Raw genomic sequence first — 18,666 nt, 5'->3', positions numbered from 1 at the left:
CAATACACAGAGACAGATAAAAAATGAAAAACATAAACTAAGAAATATGAACTCCATCCCACCAGTATGCAGACTTGCCACTGTCAATGAACAAATACAGCTTGTTCATTAAATTTCACATAAAAAAAATAAAACTCCAGAGTCCTGCAATTTCCAAAGAAAATGGGCAATCATATAATTCCATTCTATGGACTTAAGAAAAAGATGGCCAGAGTTCTTTGATCTTCTCACTAGCAAAATTCATAAGAGGCTGAGAAAGGCTGCTGCGAGGAACAAAACATGCACCTCTGGGACATCCTTCATCCAGCAAATCCAATGCTATGTTAACAGAGAAATAAATTCTCTGCTGGCTGAGACAGCTCAAAGGAAACCCCAACAGCACTTGAATGCACCCCGTGAGTAGATCCCTGCCCTGAACACCTCCCTATCACAGCTATGGGGCTCCTTCCCACACAGGGAGCTGAGCTGGTTGCCCACACGTCCCCTGGTATTTAAGGGTGCTCTGTTCAACACTGCACTAGCAACAGTAACCTAGCACGCTTGCATTGCTATGGAAATAGCAGAGATGCCTAATTGTGAACATTAATTAAACCGTCGGTATCTTCAAAAGCCTTTCAGCTGCACTAACGCTGTGTTGACACAGCAGGAGCGTGCTGTCAGTGCTACAGCTAACAGCAACCTCTGTCAGGGAAATATTGACAGAAAAACATGAGGAAAGAGCAAACGCAGTGCACTAAAAATTAAGGGAGCAGGAAATTAAACATATCTGCTCAGGAAAAGCTACAATAGCACGTTAATGTAATAGCATTGCATTAATTAAAAGCTGTACAGGTGCAAGATTATTTATACAATGAAGAAATCTTTTTACACCTTTAGGTCTGGGTTTACCTGGCCAGTCTTCATGAAACCTAATGAGGAACAGGTTTTAATTATTTCCTTCTTTTGTTAAAGAAAGTGGAACACATTTGGAAATATGTACAACTCCAGCAACCATGCTTAAACAATTCATTAGGTTAATGATAATTTTACATTTAGCACTTCTTAGAATGCAAAACAAAAATATGTGCATCAGTATTTTCTCCCTCTGAGAGGGTAGTTGAGATAAACATAGCCATAACTACTTCTACTATTATATCTAAGTTATCATCTATATGATTTAAAAGCCTTGCACAAACCATAAACAGGAATACACATTTCACTGTTTATTCCATGTCTAATGCAGCCCATTTTAGCTTGCCTTTATAGCCCACACAAGAGCTAAAACAAAACTAACATGGCCCATTTAGGTATCTGCTTCCAGAAAGGAGGACTCATCTTCATGCTGCTGATTTCTCTCCAGAGTGAGATGTCTATCTCTCACTTGAGCCATGTAGACATCCATATTTGATCAGATGAATCCTATAATTTTCATCTGAATTTCCCAGAAAACAGAGAGGATGGTGATGGTGACTCACAACACCACATCTGGGTGAGTACTTGCTTCTAAACATATTGACTAAATTTTAAAAAATGGAAAATTTACAAGGCTTGCTTGAATGATTTCAACTCAGGCTTTCTAGATTTGGATGTAATTAGTGTATCAGAAACACCTTTGATTCACAAAATGCAGGAACTGAAAAAGGAAAAAAAAATGCCAACTGACCTGAGACCACTGTTTGAAAGTCCTGTTTAACTTTTAAATAGGAGCTAAGGTACAGCTATGACAAAGCATTATCTTTATGAATGCAACTGCCTGGAAGTTCCCTTGGAAGTGAACTTTGAGCTTTTATATGACACACTGGGTCTTTGCAACGTAGCTGCAACGTGAATTTTGCATTTCATTCAAGCTGCCGTGTCTGTACGTAACAGTGCAACAACAAAACTTGTTAATTAACTAGGTTGTAGCAAGGATTAAAAGATAAAACAAGTGTGTCAAAGTTTAGGATATACATACCTTAAAATCTATCACAATGATATGATTATTTTGTGGTATCCTTACAAAACATAGGAAAAAGATGATAAGATATATTTTACTTCAGAGAGTGAAGAATAACAATTGTAAGACAAAAACCTGCAAAATTTTAGTCACGTGGTTTTATACCAGTATAAAAGAATAGATGGCTCTGCATAGTTTCCTGCAAAGGAAACTTCTGCCCTCATCTCAAGCTCTCATATCATTGAAATCCTAATCACACCTAACACAACTGACCTGGATCTGGAAGTCAGTCTGTGACTACAGACAGCAGCAGAGTAATTCGATGCTCTACAATCAATAAAAATGCTGAAGAAATTGATGTTCTTTTGGAGGCAAAATTTGAAACCGAGCATGATACATTCAAAGATGCAATCAGTCCTACTGTTTTCCATCAAGTAGCTGTTCCAATATTCAAAACCCCTCTCTATGCTGGACCTATAGAAGGGGTAAGAAAAAAGTGTCCTGCCTTAAGTGCTCTGTGTCACTACCATCCTTCCTTACTTCACTAGTCTTCCTCTTTCATTTGAGTTCTTGCTCAGTAGGTAGCATGGATACAATCAGCTCCAGACATGCAGATACTTCAACATGACTAAAAGCTGGTATAGATATAAATACCATGAACTAGCCATGCATCCAAGCATCACTGCATACAATGCAATGAATTTTTTTTCTAGGACTGAAATATATTGCATTTATTAAAAAAAAAACCCCAATTCACTCTAAACTTGCCCTCTCTTTAAAAGGACTACATATTCCTATTTTTCAGAAAAAAAATTCTTATGGAAAATTGTCACTGATGGTCCATAGATGCAATACGGCCCACTGATCCATTGATGGCCACTGGATGCAATAAGTGGCTGGAGTTGTATCTGTTATTCACTATTTGTTTCTTTTTGACACATATCTACCCACCATAAGGACATCCTGAGCACTTCTCATAAGCACAATTCTTGCAATAACCTTTGCAGAAGACCCTCAACTGCAGCAATCTTAATCATGTGGAAAATAGACTATCACTGGGTTTTCAGTGGAATCACAGGCATTTGCTAAAGCCCTCATGCTGTTCAATTCTTCTTTTGGTCAACAAGGAATAGAGGAAGTAAGAAAAAAATATCAGGAAAGCAGCATTTCTCTCAAGAAAAACTAGGCGAAGAGGAAAGGAATGGAATCTGAGCCAGCTTAAAGCCTACTAATACAGAAAATATAAGGCAGAAATGAGTATATTTGGATTTTTTTAACCTGTAAAAGTTAGCATCACTAGTTATAACCTTATATGAAAAAAATTTATGAAAAAAACTTTCATAGAAAAATGAATTGGATTTTTTCATCAAATTCTTTTGAACTCAAAAAAAGATCTCACACAATTTAAAATGAGAGCTAGTAATTACAGACAACTTTCATCAAAATTATGGCATAGGATCAAATGCATATATATTTTATGTCACACATATGTGTGTTTATATACACACATATGTATTTTTAGTTCTGTTTTTAATTCTACCCATGATACAGAAGCTTCCCCATATACTATAGCAGAGAATGCTTCGTATTTACTGTAAATAGATTTGACCTCCAACAGTCTTCCACTATGCAAAAGAAAACCTTCTAATTTTAATTTCTTCATGCTACAATGACAGTTTCAGAAGAACCAGTTGAAGACATTACCACTGAATAAGAGGGCCAAAAAGCATAAATCTTTCAGGATCTAAATATTATGAAACACAAAGTAATAAAAAAGCACCACCTGCAGGTCACCAGCAGTATAGAAGGCAGGACACACAAGCAAGTGTCATTTCCATTTAGGACAGAATGTAGTTTAAACTACCATATACTTGATAATACTCACTCCACACAGAAACACAACTGTTCCTTTTCTGACTTTTAATTTTTTTTTTTTCTAATATTTTAAGGACTTTAAAGGGCTTTTTATTTATTTTTTCCCTCTCCTTTTTAAGGCCTTTTGGTCCTTTGAAATGTTAGCTGTCTCAAGTCATTATGACTTGAGGTCACATCTGACTATCACCTAGGCCTCAAATTGCTTGAGTATTTAAGCCACGACAACTAAAAACATCATTAGGTTTAAAAATAACAATAATAGTAAAAAATGTTTTGTGTGTTATACCATATCGTAGGTCCTAAATGTTAATAAGCACTCAGCAGACACAAGAACAGGCTGATAGAAGTTTTACCACTAATGTATGTAGACCTCTAATTTCGGGCAATATTTGAAAATGCCCTTTTCACAGCAACTCAAATGCACAAAACCAAAGACTCACTCACCTTTGGAGGTTTGAGGCTTTTCCTCCTCTGCTTTTTAGATCGTATCAACCGTTCCCTTTCCTAGAAGGAAAGAGAAGAGTTTGGTTTGGGTTTCTTTTAAAAGATATACTTAGACATGCACAGCACAAAGGAATCTCAGTGAAGTTTTCTTAAAGCCTGAGGTAAAACTAACACCAATAGAGCATCTTTATCTACTGAAATAGCAGCATGTTGGCCTAGCAGCCTGGTACACTGCACTATATCCCTATAGCAAACACATTCAGACGCGTATTTTACCAACTTGCTGGAGAGTGGCAAGGGAGGGCTCTGCTAAATATCAGGCACAGATTCCTGCCAGTTCTTCTGATCCTTTTACTGAGAAGTTCATTATGGAAACAGGGTTAAAGTTCTCATGCCAGCAGCTGTCCTGTCTGTGGCCAAAACCATGTCCAGCTGATGATTGTACGACTTGATGGTGCACATGCACACATGGTGCTACACATTGTCCAGCCCTCCCCATTGGGCGATTCCCAAATCCAAAGCCACTTTCACATCTAAAGAACTTGGGCTTATGCTTAAACTAGTAGGTCAAGTGCAATATCACAATTAATTATATCATAATATCAGAGTGTTACAACTGGAAATTGCACGGTTTGCAAACAACCAGCCCGAGAATATTGCCTTCCACTCCAAAAGAGAAGCTTGTAAGTGGTAAGAAACAAAAGGGAAAGGCAAGGTCAGCTGTCTCCCTGCCTTTTTCCTGATTCTTTCCTTAGCTCTGCATGCTTGTTTGCAACATCTTTATTATAAAAAGAATGCTAGAAACTTTCTTTGCTTCTGCGGCAGTTTCTCATTGCCTGGTGTGATTCTTTATGCTGCTGGAATTGGCAGCTCAGACCTATTTGCTATACATTCAGTTCAGAAACTCAGTAAATCAGAAGCTCTCCATGGAAATCCCAATAAAGTAATTCACCTCCGTCAGCACATTACTTCTGAAGTTTTCTGAAAATACAGAATAATTCAGAAAGGCACAACAATCTACCTGTGCTTTTCAAAATACTGTACTGACTACCAAGTGGAATAGAACAGGTATTTCAGGTTGCACAAAAATATACTAAAGGTGAAACAAAACTACTAGAATTGTAGATAATATAGCAAAATCTCTCCTCAGGATCGTAGCTAAAGGCAGTTTCTCCTTTAACCTATGTTTCCTGCATCCTAAGCAGGTGTCCAAGTAATTAGGGAAAACAGCTAGTCTTCTCACTTGGAACAAACCGCACTTTGAGAACCATCTATTCCTTCCTTTTTCTAATTTTCCTTAAGAAGACTTCTTAATTACCTGTCTCAATAAAACATTAATCTACTGGGACAATATAAATGCAAAGTAAAATAAATAAATAAATTGCTGAATCACCAGCATCTTTTTCAAGCCTCTGAGTTTATTTGCACAATTTTTCTTTTCAAGAATTGAACAGGATATTGCTGTTGTGAGTGAACTCAAGTTGAACAAGTTTGGTGCTCAACAGCACCAAAGATATCCTACAAACAAAAAAATCTCACAAACCAAAACCTAAAATTCAGACAACTCTATTGCCTAACTCCATGATAATTATTGCATTAGTCTCAGCTGCAGGTAAGCTGAAAACTTCTGTATTAAGAAGGTACATGACATGTGGGTCATTATTTATTTATGATACGTTTTTATTCTCTAGAGATATGATTTGTGCCAGAGGAGACAGTTAACAAGTACCATGGAAGTACAAAGGATCCCACCACTATCTCATCAAAGGCCAAGCACTTAACACTTTAACTCCTTTTCTGGCAATGAGGTGGTATCTTTAAATAAGAAAGAACAAAGAAATGGAACCACATTTTAAAAAGCCTGTTTCTTTTACTTGCAGACTAAATATCAGTATATATGAGTTGACCTGAGTCAGAACACAGTGAATTTCCTCAGCATACTGGATGAAACATTAAAAAAAAGTGCATATTTCTCTCCATTTGCTATAAAGACAGCTAGTGTAGCTGGCTCAGAGATGTTTACAATTAGGTGAAATGAATCCCAAACTGCGTGTCTTTTTTTTTGATGAGAATTTCTAGTCAGGGGAGTGGCTAGGTCTACATCACAGGCTACATCTGACATGTTTCAGTCATTAAGATGGGGAATGTGTCCTTTCCTCCAACTTTTTTCAGCTCTAGACAGGCATTTCTGGATGTGGATGGACCGATGCACTTCTTTTCACAAGCAATATTTAATAGGGAAGTATTTTATAATGCAGACGTACAGATGCCAAGGAAATTCACTCAATACCAGTGAAATAGCAAGAACTTGCTAATTAACTAATGCTGAAGAATTATTTCTATGTCGCTACTACAACTTGACTGAAATATTCCTCTAAAATCTTTCATTTTCCTATAGACGTGTGTGCATGCACTTGTTCCTAGGCGTGAGAAATATTACCACTGTGAGATCATCAATAACATGCTGCTGTTCCTTGACTTGCAGTCTGAGGAATTCAATTTCTTGCTCTTCCCGTGTGCTGCTCAGATCATTCAAAGACGTGTGCCTCTTCAACAATGGCTGTGCAGATAACTTCTCTTTCTACAAAAAACAACATCCATTTCTTAAAATACAAATAATGCTTTAAAGTGTCTTGCCAGAACACTAGTACTAATCAAGGCAATATGTTAATCAAGAATTCTTCAGATTCACCAGTGCCACCACAACATTGGGCCTCTTTTCCCCCACTCTGACATTATACCATCCATACGCATTTGTGTCATTATCTCAGAAGATATTTTAAAACAGAATTTGAGAACATGGTCTGGAACAATACTAACCCAATGGCAAGTGATCTATCACAGCAGGGCGTTTGGCACATGTATTCAAATCCAGTTTTGATTTATATTCAGTAAAGCAGCAATTACTCAGGCTGAGTTTGAGTGCTACGTTTTTATAACACCCGAACACATTTTGTCTAGCTGTGATCCTTCCCCTTAGTCAGCGTGAACTGATAAAACACCAAGCACAGACAGCAGCCACTCTGAATTTAGAATATGACACAGCTGTATTTGACTGAATTTAACAGTGATAACATCCAACTGCTCACACTCTAAAAAGTCTGTATTGTGTATATTGAAATGTACATATACAAGTGCCTCACAAGCACTTATAGCTCTGTACTACTGTGGGCAAGATGTTCTAATAAAGAGACCTCAGGGACAATTACTTACCAATTCTACATTTTCCCTTGACAGATTTTTTATTTTTTCTTCCATTCTCTGGATGCATTGCAACATATCTTCATTTTTTTTGCTCATCCTCTTATTTTTTTCTACCAAAGGCTTCAGCTGACTTTCTGTCTCCCGTGAACGTTTGAGCTGCGAATGCAAGAATCAAACTTAGTTGTGCTTTGCTTAGCTGAACAAACTTCAGCTGTGCTGAAAGAACAAGAATGTGGGGTTTCCCTTGCCTTTTCCTTCACCTGGAAAATTTGCTACTTCATTAAATGGCATCTGACATAGACAAGTGCTGAACTAAGAACTACAGGAGTTCAAACAGTGTTTCTGTGCAGTCTTCAAAATTACTCGATCTGATCACTGGATTTTGCTCTTGAAAACACTTATAATGATATCTCAGATAGCGTTTCCTTGATAAATTAATCTTGCCGTAGATATGTCTCTTGGGTACAAGACAGTCACCTTTCTTCCTCTTAGCTATCCCTTTGTAGAAGAACACAGTTCTTCCATTACTTAAAAAAAAAAAAAAAATCTTAAAACTAGAGTGTAATTAGAGCAATGAGAGAGTTAGCCAGAGGGCAGAGACTCAATCTCAGCATTCTGCTGACATTTTCAAGCTGCTCAATTTTGTTCCTGTGGTTTTACGATGGTAGACAATTATGTGAGGCAAATAGTTGCCCTTTCTCCCATTTGTGGGTATTCAATATTTCACACCATCTCATTAATCCTTGAGCTGTTCTGAATGAAGAAAAAAGCTATTTTTTTTCAAAATAAAAGTATTCTTCATTTACTGAGTTTTAACTGGCAAAGAGATTATCTTTTTCCTATCTTCACTGTGTAGTTGGTTGTCTGTTTCACTCTAAGAAAATCATTTTCATAGTGCTTTATCACAGAAATGTATTGACATTATTGGGTTTATCTACCCGTCTCCCAAAATGACATAAACTCCTTCATATCTTTTGCAAAATGTATTTCTATTGCCTTCTAATCAAGCATGCAGGCGAGTTTGACTGTCCTCCATCTGGAGGGATGCTGAAGGATTGATGTTGCAGTACTTCAGCATTCAATGCTTCAGCATTCTTCAGGGATATAATTGAATGGCTATAACCACATAGAGGAAGACGATGCTGAATTCCTCCACACAAAGGAATCTTGAAAACAAGGAAGATGCTTTTGAGCAGAAAGCAGAGAAAAGCAAGAGTGCAAGTAAAAGTGGAGAGAGACACTCAGCTGCTTTGTGAAGCAATAGCTTACTGTATCCAGGCCACAAAGCATGTTCCTCTTGCCCGTATAAACTTAAATCATTAATGAGGAATCAGTCTCTTCATATAAAAGGCCAGCTAATGCTACAGGAAATTAAAGAGGAAATGTTTAAAGACAAAAAGACAGGATTTTGTTCTCAAATCATCTAATTTAACTCTTGTACTGTCCAATTAACTCCACTAATGCAGATTAAGACAAGTTTTGGACATGAAATTTCAAAAACCATCTGCTTTGCTGATCAGCTTAAGATGTCACAAGTAAATTAAGTCTTTGTACCATACAGTCCAAAGGCCTTCCCACCTCAGAATGAATGGCTAGGTCTGACAAAGCAAGAAGGAAGATGTGAAAGCTTCAATCAAGTCATACAACTGAAATATTGCAGCTGTGCCTTCCCCTTCTGCCTTCAGTTTATCTAACAGCGTTACATTAGAATCAAATATATAGATTGCATGATGAAAGAGTTTCATCTAATTAGAATAAGCCTTTCAGAAGTAGGACATTATAAGAGCACATATAATACAGTAATGCTTACCAAAATTTTCACTGCTACAACTCGCTTCCCATTGACAGTCAATGAGCATATTACCACTGACCTCAGTAGAAGCAATTAAGTCCTCTATAGAGGACTTTATTAGAGGACATAGAAGCTATGTCCTCTAATAAAATTCATTCTTAAAATTCTTGTCATATCCTTATTTTTGTAAGTTACTATCGCTCTTCGAGGATAATTTCACCTACTTAAGAGATTCCCCTTGAGATACAGGGTGGTACATTTCTTATATTCAGCACAAGAAAGCTTTTTAACTACTAGTTTTAACTCCTAGTTAGCATAAGCATGTCACAAAACGAATGTCAAATTTCACTACCTCAAAGATTAATATAATAAATTAAGTGCTGAGATTATGTATGTCTTATACAACATTACATTGTGCTACAGGACTCGTACTAGCTAATTTGATATCTCTTTTGATGACCCCAAAACAAGTATAGAGTTGTATTTCTCTGGAACAAAGAGATTCCACCCATGCTTTTTAATGGAAAAAAAATGAAGAGTACAGTTCTTTAGCTTTAGGAATAATTGATTGTGGCCCACCAGGACTAACATGTGAATTATTTATAACACTGACTTTCCAACATTAAATCTTTTACCATAAAAATGCCCTTCCAGTCACCATCTGCTTTATTGCTAATTAATTTACCAGCTCATTTCTTTCATCTGCTAAAAGAGTATTTCTGTCTTCCAGCTTCCTTATTACAGCATTCAATTCAGCGATTTTTAACTGAAATCTCCGCATATCTCGTTCATCCAAATGCTGCTCCTTTAAATCAAAAACATAAAAATATAACAAGTTACTAAAAAAAGTAATATCCAGAAATATAAAATCAAGTCAGAGCAGGTGTATTGTGTGAATCTATTTTAGTTTCTTACATAAATTCCTGGAAAACTTATTCTAAACAACTAAAATATTAAAGAGAAATATCCTGTGAAAGAGCTACATGATGTCTTACACAAAAACTGTCTCCTTGCTAAACATACGTGAAGGTTTAACAATGTTGGAGAGAAAAAGGCAAGCTTGATAAATAAATAATATTTCAGTTATTACTAGCAATTTTCCACCAGCTTTCTTATTCTCAACTAGAACAAATCTAGCACATACCACAAAGATTAAATTCACATGGCACTGTTTTTCTTGAAAAGTACAATCTCTATTTGCCATTCTTTCAGGTAATAATAAGTTTTAAAGTAAGTATTTGTATGAATGGAGTTGTTGTTCTGCACATGACAAACGAGGAGAAGACCTTTTAAATCTTAAGAAACAGTAAGCTTGAGTTTGAATCACTCAATGTAAATACTTGAAACGTAAGCACTAGAGCAAAGGGACCCCAGGGACAGCGATGGCCACGGGTTGAACACTTGAAGCAAAGGTGGTTTTTCTTACCGGGCTGCCCATGAGCTCGGAGATGTCCCCCAGGCCGGCGGGCAGCTCCCTCTTGGGGCTGCTGTGGTACCGCTCTGCCTCCTTCACCTGCACCAGCTGCTCGTCCAAGGCCTCTTTCTGGAGCAGCAGCTTTTGCGTGTGGCCTGCTTGGACACCGAGGTCTTTTTCCAGAGCCAGAATTACTCTGTCTTTGCCTTTGATCTCATCCATCTGGAAAGAAATGAAGCGAGAAAGAAGTTGCCACGACATCTCTGAGTGTTTGCCGTGCGTGGAGACCCCGAATGGGCAGCAGCCAAGTTGTGTTTCTCTGTGAAGCACGCAGGCAGCCACACTGTGATTGCTAAAAAGTCAGATGCCTCTGAAGCCCTTTCCCCTCCCCTTGGAAAGGCTTCAGCCTTCACCTGATCATTAGGGCTTGGCTCAGTGACATCTCAGCTCAAGACACAAACAAAAATAGAACTGAACATAGACTGAAACAGAATACAGAGCAACTGAAGCTGCACCCTTATCTGAGGATGCACACACTCCTGCGAGCAGCAGAGGCATCTCCCTCCACTGTTTTGCAGAGAAGAGGCACAGGACATGACAGATACAGCATTTAAAACCCACCTAACTTTTGGGTTTGAGGCTTCAGCACATCAGCCCCATGCTGACCCCTCTTCATTAAGACATTTCACACATGGTGAAACCTTTCAAAGACATTTTTAAATAAGTGCTATACATATGGAGACAAATTTAAATTATTAAAGCTATGTAAGTATTTTTATGTCTTTGTTATAAGATACAGATGTGGACTAGTCTTTGTGCAACAGTAGGAAAAGAGGAAAATGTATGGAGACTTAGAATAAATTGTCCGAGGAAATCCCATCCATGATCACCAAACAGGTCTGTTCCTACATCCCAACACCACCTACAGCAGACTGCTAGCAGGGACCTGGTGCAGCTCTCCCACGGTTTGTCCTTTGCAGCACTGGCACTATTGCAAATGCTGAAGGAAGTGACAATTTGCAGCAGTTTCTATAGAAACAGATTTATTAATAACAACATATTTATTGCAACTGTGCTGTATCTCCTCTACTGAATCAACTTCTCAACCAATATCAACCTATGCAACCACAGTCTTGCTTGAAAAATATCATGAGGTTATTCAATTCATATGCATATTGCAGATTTTTAAAGCCCTTTTCCTGTAGAATTCCTGCTTTGCTACATTAAGAACTTAAAACATGGGAATGGTAAAAATTTACTTCTGATCTGCAGTTAATCTGTGCATCAGTCAGATTTGACAGGATGCTTAATTACACGATCAGATAGAACCTGTCTCTTCCTGAGCTGATTCCTTCCACAGGCTACAACGCCTGTGAATTTAGCTTGCGTGTCTCTGAATCTGAAAGGCAGCAGGTGTCTCACAAAACCGAGTCATGATCCAGGTTAAAAAGGATAGACTTAAAGTGAGTAACTTGACCTAGACTACTTCTAAGTTACAATTATTGGTTCTGATGCAGATTTCTTGCCTAATTTGGGAAGTTCGAAGGGTCTCAATCAACTAGTAAACCAGTATACTAATTTCTAGTAGATTAACTCAGACTTGTGCTACTTCCAAGCATGCCAAAAATGACCTCCAGGGATAGAATGCGGCTTTTATCAATGGAAGAATCTCCAACACGTGGCGCTTCAGTGGGACTGAAGAGCAATGACAAAAATCAAGCAGCTGTCTCATTCGCGGCGTGCCGTCATGCACACTGATCCCCCAGGGATCCTTGGGGGGAAAAATGTGGGCATGTAACTAAACACTGTGGACAAAGTTTGGCTTTCAGTTACACAGGTGTTCGGACAGAACTGAGTGAACAGCACCCATGTAACAGAGTGGGCTGTGGCCAAGCAATGCATAGGCTTAACAAGGAGAAGGACTGTTACACAGGTTGTCCTGATTTTAGTACTTAGCAAGTACTAAATTTCCTATTTTTTCATGTTAAAAGTACTAATTTCAGCTGGCATGCTGCTTGGGGAACTGCAATAGAATATGTCTTTCAAAATATATGTGATCAGTGGAACTAGGCCTATGTCTCCTAAGTCATAATTCCCCTTTGGCTTTCACATGCTAGAGAATCTCTTATACAAAACCATATGCACAGAGCATTGCAATAGGAGCTTGTTTCATCACTAGCACAAAACAACAGAAAGAGGAATTACTAGAGCAATTTTGTTCAATTAATTTCATATAAACTGATAAGGGTGAATAGAACAGCAGCCATAACTTATCTACCTGAAATTCTGCTTTAGAAGCTGAGGATGACAATACAATTCCCCCTTCCTCAGGAGGGCAATTTCATCTTTGATTTCTCTGGCATTACTAAATCAACCCAGTCAATACCTCACTAAAAAAATCATCTCCAGTTCCTGACCCAAAGCTTTACTCTTTTTCTTCAGACTTGCACAATATAAAACAAATGTGTTCATCTTCCCTGTCTGCTTTCCCTCAGTTCCACGTGGGTTGGGTATCAGGTCTAGAGGCAGGGAGGCAAAGCAAGAGAAGGTGCAAGACGAGATGGAGATGAATGACATGGATTTAAATTGAAGCAACCAGAGCAGAGAAGAAAGGGCAGCCACTCAGTTTAACTTGCTGCACTAACTGCACTTAGAGCACACACGCTGTCACCGTGCCAGTTCTGCACCCCTGCTTTTCTTGGAGATGTCTCGCCAGATTTAGTTACATAAAACAAGTAGGTTGGCATTATAGAACAGAAGAGCCTTATATGATTAGGCGTGTATTATAATATTTCCATCTTCCATCTGGGGTATCTTCCATCAGGGAAATGGAAACCAAAGTGGATTAGTCTTGATTCCCTGCTGGTTACTATTTTGATCAAATACATGGTTTTAGTAGCAACTGTACCATAGCAGTGATGATCTATGGATCTCAGAGAAGCATGGTCTGAAAGAGAAGCGATATATTTCATTAGACTAAGTGATATAACTTACATAAATAAGCTTTCAGATAACAAAAGCCCTTCAGGAGATTAAGCAGCTGTATGTTTAAAAGCCTGTCAACTTTTTCCACATATATAAGCTTGCTTTCCCATAACTGCTTTAGTCTAATTATATATTTACATATTAGTACTAAGTGAAATAACAATGAGTTCTCCTCTCATGACCTCTCAAGTTTGTGTTTAACCCTTTATTCTAGTACTGCAATGTTCATTCAGCAGAAGGGATGTAGAATTCACCACATTAAGATGAACAGCCGTCCTTGTATTTTCTCTATAGTTTTTTACATCACCTGAGAATCATCCCAGACTGTTCATTAGTTACAGACTCAAAGAAGTTATTGCCTTTATTTCCGTTCTCTCCTAGGTCTGATTCAATTACGTATAAAAACACTTTCTTCTATCACCTTTAAGGCCCAAATATACAGCTAGACTTTTCATCCAAGTTCTTACATCATATCTCAGTTATTGCTACATTCTCCTTTCTAACCTTAGCAATCTGCCTGTCCTGCCTGTTTGCATCCATTCAGAAGACTCTTAACAGTGCTCTCTTCAGTCACAAAAATCCTATTTCTTCATTCTCTAAACTGATTTTCTTTCATTACATTAAGCAAATAATTCATTCTCACTCCCAAGGATATCCACAGCCTAACCTAACCACCATCCACCTACACCTTATCTTTTACCAGGGTTCCATTTCCAATCCTCCATACCAGCTCATGGCATTTTTGGTCAAGCACTTCTTGTCTCGTGCTACTCTTCTTGCTTGGAGGAACTGTAAACAAACATCCAGCTAGTTACCTGATTAATCTTCCTCAACCCACATCTTAAATCTCCCTCTTCACTTAACCCCTCTAAAACGCAAAGGGAAACCATTAAGAAGACTGTCAACCCTGAACAGTAGTAAGTTGTTGAGATCATAGTCTATTTTTTGGTTATCTAGCAATGTATCTAAGTTGACATCCCTCAGAACCTAACACATGGAGAAGTACATTGCAAAGAGACAACAATCTCTCTACTACAAGCAAAGCAGACATGGGAAGGGCAGCACTTGAAGCTAATACATCTGGATCAATTCTCACCTGACTCATGACCTGGTTGAACAAGCAGGTGCCTTTACGCCGTGTTCCTCAACCCCTCATGGTCTGGGGACGTGGTGCAAGACCTGTGGCACCAGGTGTCTACAGGAGGGTTCTGCATCTGTGCCATAATTAATCCACAGCCGAGATAAGCGACAGGTGCTGACTACACTGATCTTACACTAGGGCTTTCTTGCATTCCTCCACATACCACTATCCATTTGCTACCTCTCACCAAGGTCCAGATGGTGAGAGACAATATTTTCATCCAATATATTTAATACAGTCAGATGCTATTCCATGAATCCAGGACTTGGGCTCACATATTACATTAAAACCTAGCCCAGAAATTCCTTCCACCTGGCTATTTTGGTCTCAAACTTTTTCTCAGCTTAAACCAAATTTGTCTCTTTTTTCAGCTGTCACAGGAACTCTTTGTCATTATTCTTTGTATTTAAAACATTTTAGGACTCTATACAATAAAGCATGTTACAGCTTAGTACAAACGGGTTGTACTAAAGGTAGTGAACCAATAAGGGGTTTAGAATTGATTTTCAGTAAACATGCTTTTAGAAAAAATGTAATGTAAATATCCTCCAAAAAAGGTCAATGCAAAAGCAAAACACCAAGAAATCACCTTGGATAGCATGAGTAACTCCCATGGGTTTGGTTAAAATTACAGCTTTTGTAGCATCAATTCTTAATTAATGGATTTTGTACCATCAAGTGTTAGGTGCTGAACACTGCAATTACCTGCATTATATCAGCAAAGAGTTAGCATTTATGCAGTCTGTGCCAAAATTACAGTTTCTTAAGAACAGGTATCTAGCAGCCTTCTGACAGCCACGAGAAAGAGGTAGAAATAAGTGTTTTAACAACATTTATCAAACATGAAAGAAACACAAGCCAACCATCAGAGAAAGCATCCTGCCAATTATTCCACACTTAATAGCTACAGCACAAGAAAGTCGGAGACCTTTAGGGAAACTTTAGCCTCTCACAAAGTTGAAAGAGAAATTCCCAGGGATTTAGAAGGCAGATCTCTGAAGGCAGTGCCATACTCAGTTTTCAAAGTGGAAAAAGCCAGCTGCTGCACTGCCAAGCATGAGATCTTCCCTTTTACCCATTCCCACCTCCTGGCCAACTGCTGAACAAAATTTTGCAGTGCTTTTCCCCATAAGAAACTGAATTGATCTAAAGTTGCACTTTCAAATATGCTATTGAAAATAAGAATATCTTGACAGGAGAATCACTATTTGCTATAAGGGGAACAAAAAAGGGCAGAAAGACAAGGCTAATTTAACAGTTAAAGAGAGGAACTAAATGTTATTAGCGTGTTTTATATTTACGAAGGGCACAAAAGCCCACCCAAAGGAGGGATCCAAAATATTCCTGTGTTGTGCACAGCACACACTGCATGAGATTAATTCACCTCTTTCTTTAAATGTTTGCTGCTTATGTAACCTAAACTTTAAGAGGAAGGCTAAAAGAAGCCATCCAGCCCAGTAGAGAATAAGGGTTATAAATTTATATAGAAACAATGTTTTGGTTAAGCTTTCATCCTTCCATATGCGTCATTTTCCTCCAATATCTTTTCCCACTTTCCACTTTCCCCACGCAGTTTATTAGTTTGAACTGCAATTCTTCAAGTACTCCATTACATATATTTGGAAAACACTAAACAGAGAAAGTTCTAAATTTTGAAAATATTTTTATATCAAGCAGCTAGTTCATCTGTACTAGGAAGACTAAAGACATTTAGAATTGCCCAACTAACTTCCCAAATGACAACTGGTCAGGATTGCTCCTGAGCAGGAGTTATTCTTTGATTCCATTAACAGCATGAAGATTAATTCCCTACCAGCATGAATCTGAAGTGATTCCTATCAGTCTCGAGAATCTCTAAGATTACTTGAGCACACAATTGAAAAAAGCCTATGCACAGAATGAGAGCAACGGAATCTTTTGCATTGATTTTTTGGAGCACGAAAACTGACATTATCTTTCAATTCACTTTAAGACATGTAGGAGGATCATATGTTCCAAGTTTTTAACAAGGTTGTATAGAATCTGTGACAAGGGAAGGGCTTTTTGTTAAAGATTCTTCCAGGAAATAGAAAAAATGCTACTCACTAAAACTCGACTGCACAAATTATAAAATCCATTGCGACTCATTTATTCAATTTGTTCCACAGTTTAAATATCATCATTATATTACCAGTAGCTAACAAAATAAATGCTGTGTTTCCTAAGTCATACTATGACTAAAGTGACAATGTAATTCAATATACATTTAATGATTTTCTTGCATTATTTTTCAAAGCCTGGTAGAGTCCATTGCTCAGACTTTTTCCAATAAAAAATAAAGGGTAGAAAAATGCCAAATAGCAGCCTGTTAAAAGCTTTATTCACATAGCCCTGTAATGAATGAAATTTCTAACAATACTCAATTATATTGAATATACTACTCATGTCCTCTTTCACAGCTATGCTGCTAACTGAACAAGGCTGGTTTGTTGTCTTCCATGTGAATATGCTACGTTGGCTGATTTAAGGCAAAAAGAGGTAAACTTGACCTTCCACTGGGAACTTTTGTTTTAAAACTGATTTTACTAAGCTAGGACAGTTTAATGAAAACTTCACCGGAGGTCCAAAGTTGGCCAAAATTTGTTTTTGTTTTAACATTTAAATTGAGTATTTTTTTTTAAAGAATTAAAAAATAAATAAAATTCAATGCTTTCATAGCAGTTCAGTTCTGTTCTTTAAGCTAGTTAATAACCAAAATTTCTTTATACTATTAAAGGTTGTATTAAGTTTATTTTCTATCAACCCTGAGCTCAGAGGGCAACTGGATGAACTACTTAGAAGTACACTTTAAAACAGAAGTCCCTTGATGCAGTGATTTCCATACATATCTGCTTGCCTATGCAGCTCTCAGCAAAACATCTGCTTCAGGGCAGGTCACACTGAGGTTCCATGAATGAAAAAGTGCAATTATGGTATTGCACACTGCGAGTCAAACACCTAAACTTGATTTTTTTCTTTTTCCCTTCAAGAAAAATATATTCCAACGCAGGTTGTTATTTTTTTCTTCTTTGTTCTATTTATTTCTTTTATTTATTTTTTATTCCCTGAACCTGTGTCAGCACAGTTCTTCCACTAAGCTGATAGAGCCACACAACTATACAGTAAATCACTGGAAAAAAAATACTAGAAAAATAATTGTACTGCTTATTCAAGTTGCCTCTTCAGTTTTAAATCATCTCGTTTCATTTTAACTTCCAGTTACTTGTTAATTTTACTTTCATTTTCCCTAATTGCCAGCACATTGTGCCCATGTCTATATTTAATTTATATCACTATTAGAGAAAATCTAACAAATTTACAAATTACTCTGTACTTTCATATAATATAAAGAGTTTTATATACTGACAAACATTTACATTACTTCTCCTTGCTAGCCACTAGATTGTCCTCATTTATCTTGTATGAAGGCTATTTTTCAAAGCTCAATCCAAAGCTGAAGAAAAGTTAAAAAGTGTCAGATTGTATTGTTCAAAAGCTGACATTTGTACAATATAAGTCTAGCTTCCAACATACATAATGTAGTTGTATCTATATATCCCCATGGACAGTTGTTTTTTTCTTTTTCTTTTCTTTTTTGACTATAAGCCAGGCAAAAGCAAGATTTGCCTCAAATTAGTCAAGAGTATTAAAAATCAATGTTAAAATCAATGTTAAAAATATCTTTTTAAGCTGCAATGTAATCTATATAAAAAAGAAAAAAAAAGGAAGAATCATCTGTGACATAAAAGATAAAGATACAAGATAAAACTACCAAACCTGGCAAGATGATCAGAGACTAAATCCCAAAATACACTCACTGAACTTCAGTTACAGTACAGCCTGCCCACTTAAGACCATTAAGACCAAATATGCTTTTC

The 18,666-nt window shown here is 37.4% G+C and overlaps 1 protein-coding gene across 1 annotated transcript in view; it reads right to left on the bottom strand.

Moving 5' to 3' along the window:
• JAKMIP1 (janus kinase and microtubule interacting protein 1) overlaps window positions 1-18,666 on the bottom strand; it is a 67,504-nt gene that overhangs the window by 38,876 nt on the left and 9,962 nt on the right. The window contains exons 3-7 of the mRNA XM_026034189.1: window positions 10,657-10,866; window positions 9,916-10,035; window positions 7,448-7,594; window positions 6,675-6,815; window positions 4,235-4,294 (exon numbers count right to left, since the gene is read on the bottom strand). Coding sequence (XP_025889974.1) covers window positions 4,235-4,294; window positions 6,675-6,815; window positions 7,448-7,594; window positions 9,916-10,035; window positions 10,657-10,866 — 678 coding nt within the window. The remainder of the gene's footprint in view (window positions 1-4,234; window positions 4,295-6,674; window positions 6,816-7,447; window positions 7,595-9,915; window positions 10,036-10,656; window positions 10,867-18,666) is intronic.

The sequence above is a fragment of the Nothoprocta perdicaria genome, unplaced genomic scaffold (genome assembly GCF_003342845.1).
Source record: "Nothoprocta perdicaria isolate Ctin4 unplaced genomic scaffold, notPer1 scaffold_14, whole genome shotgun sequence".
Taxonomy (NCBI): domain Eukaryota; kingdom Metazoa; phylum Chordata; class Aves; order Tinamiformes; family Tinamidae; genus Nothoprocta; species Nothoprocta perdicaria.
Note: the sequence above shows the minus strand (reverse complement) of the source record. Positions and strands in the feature narration are given on the sequence as shown.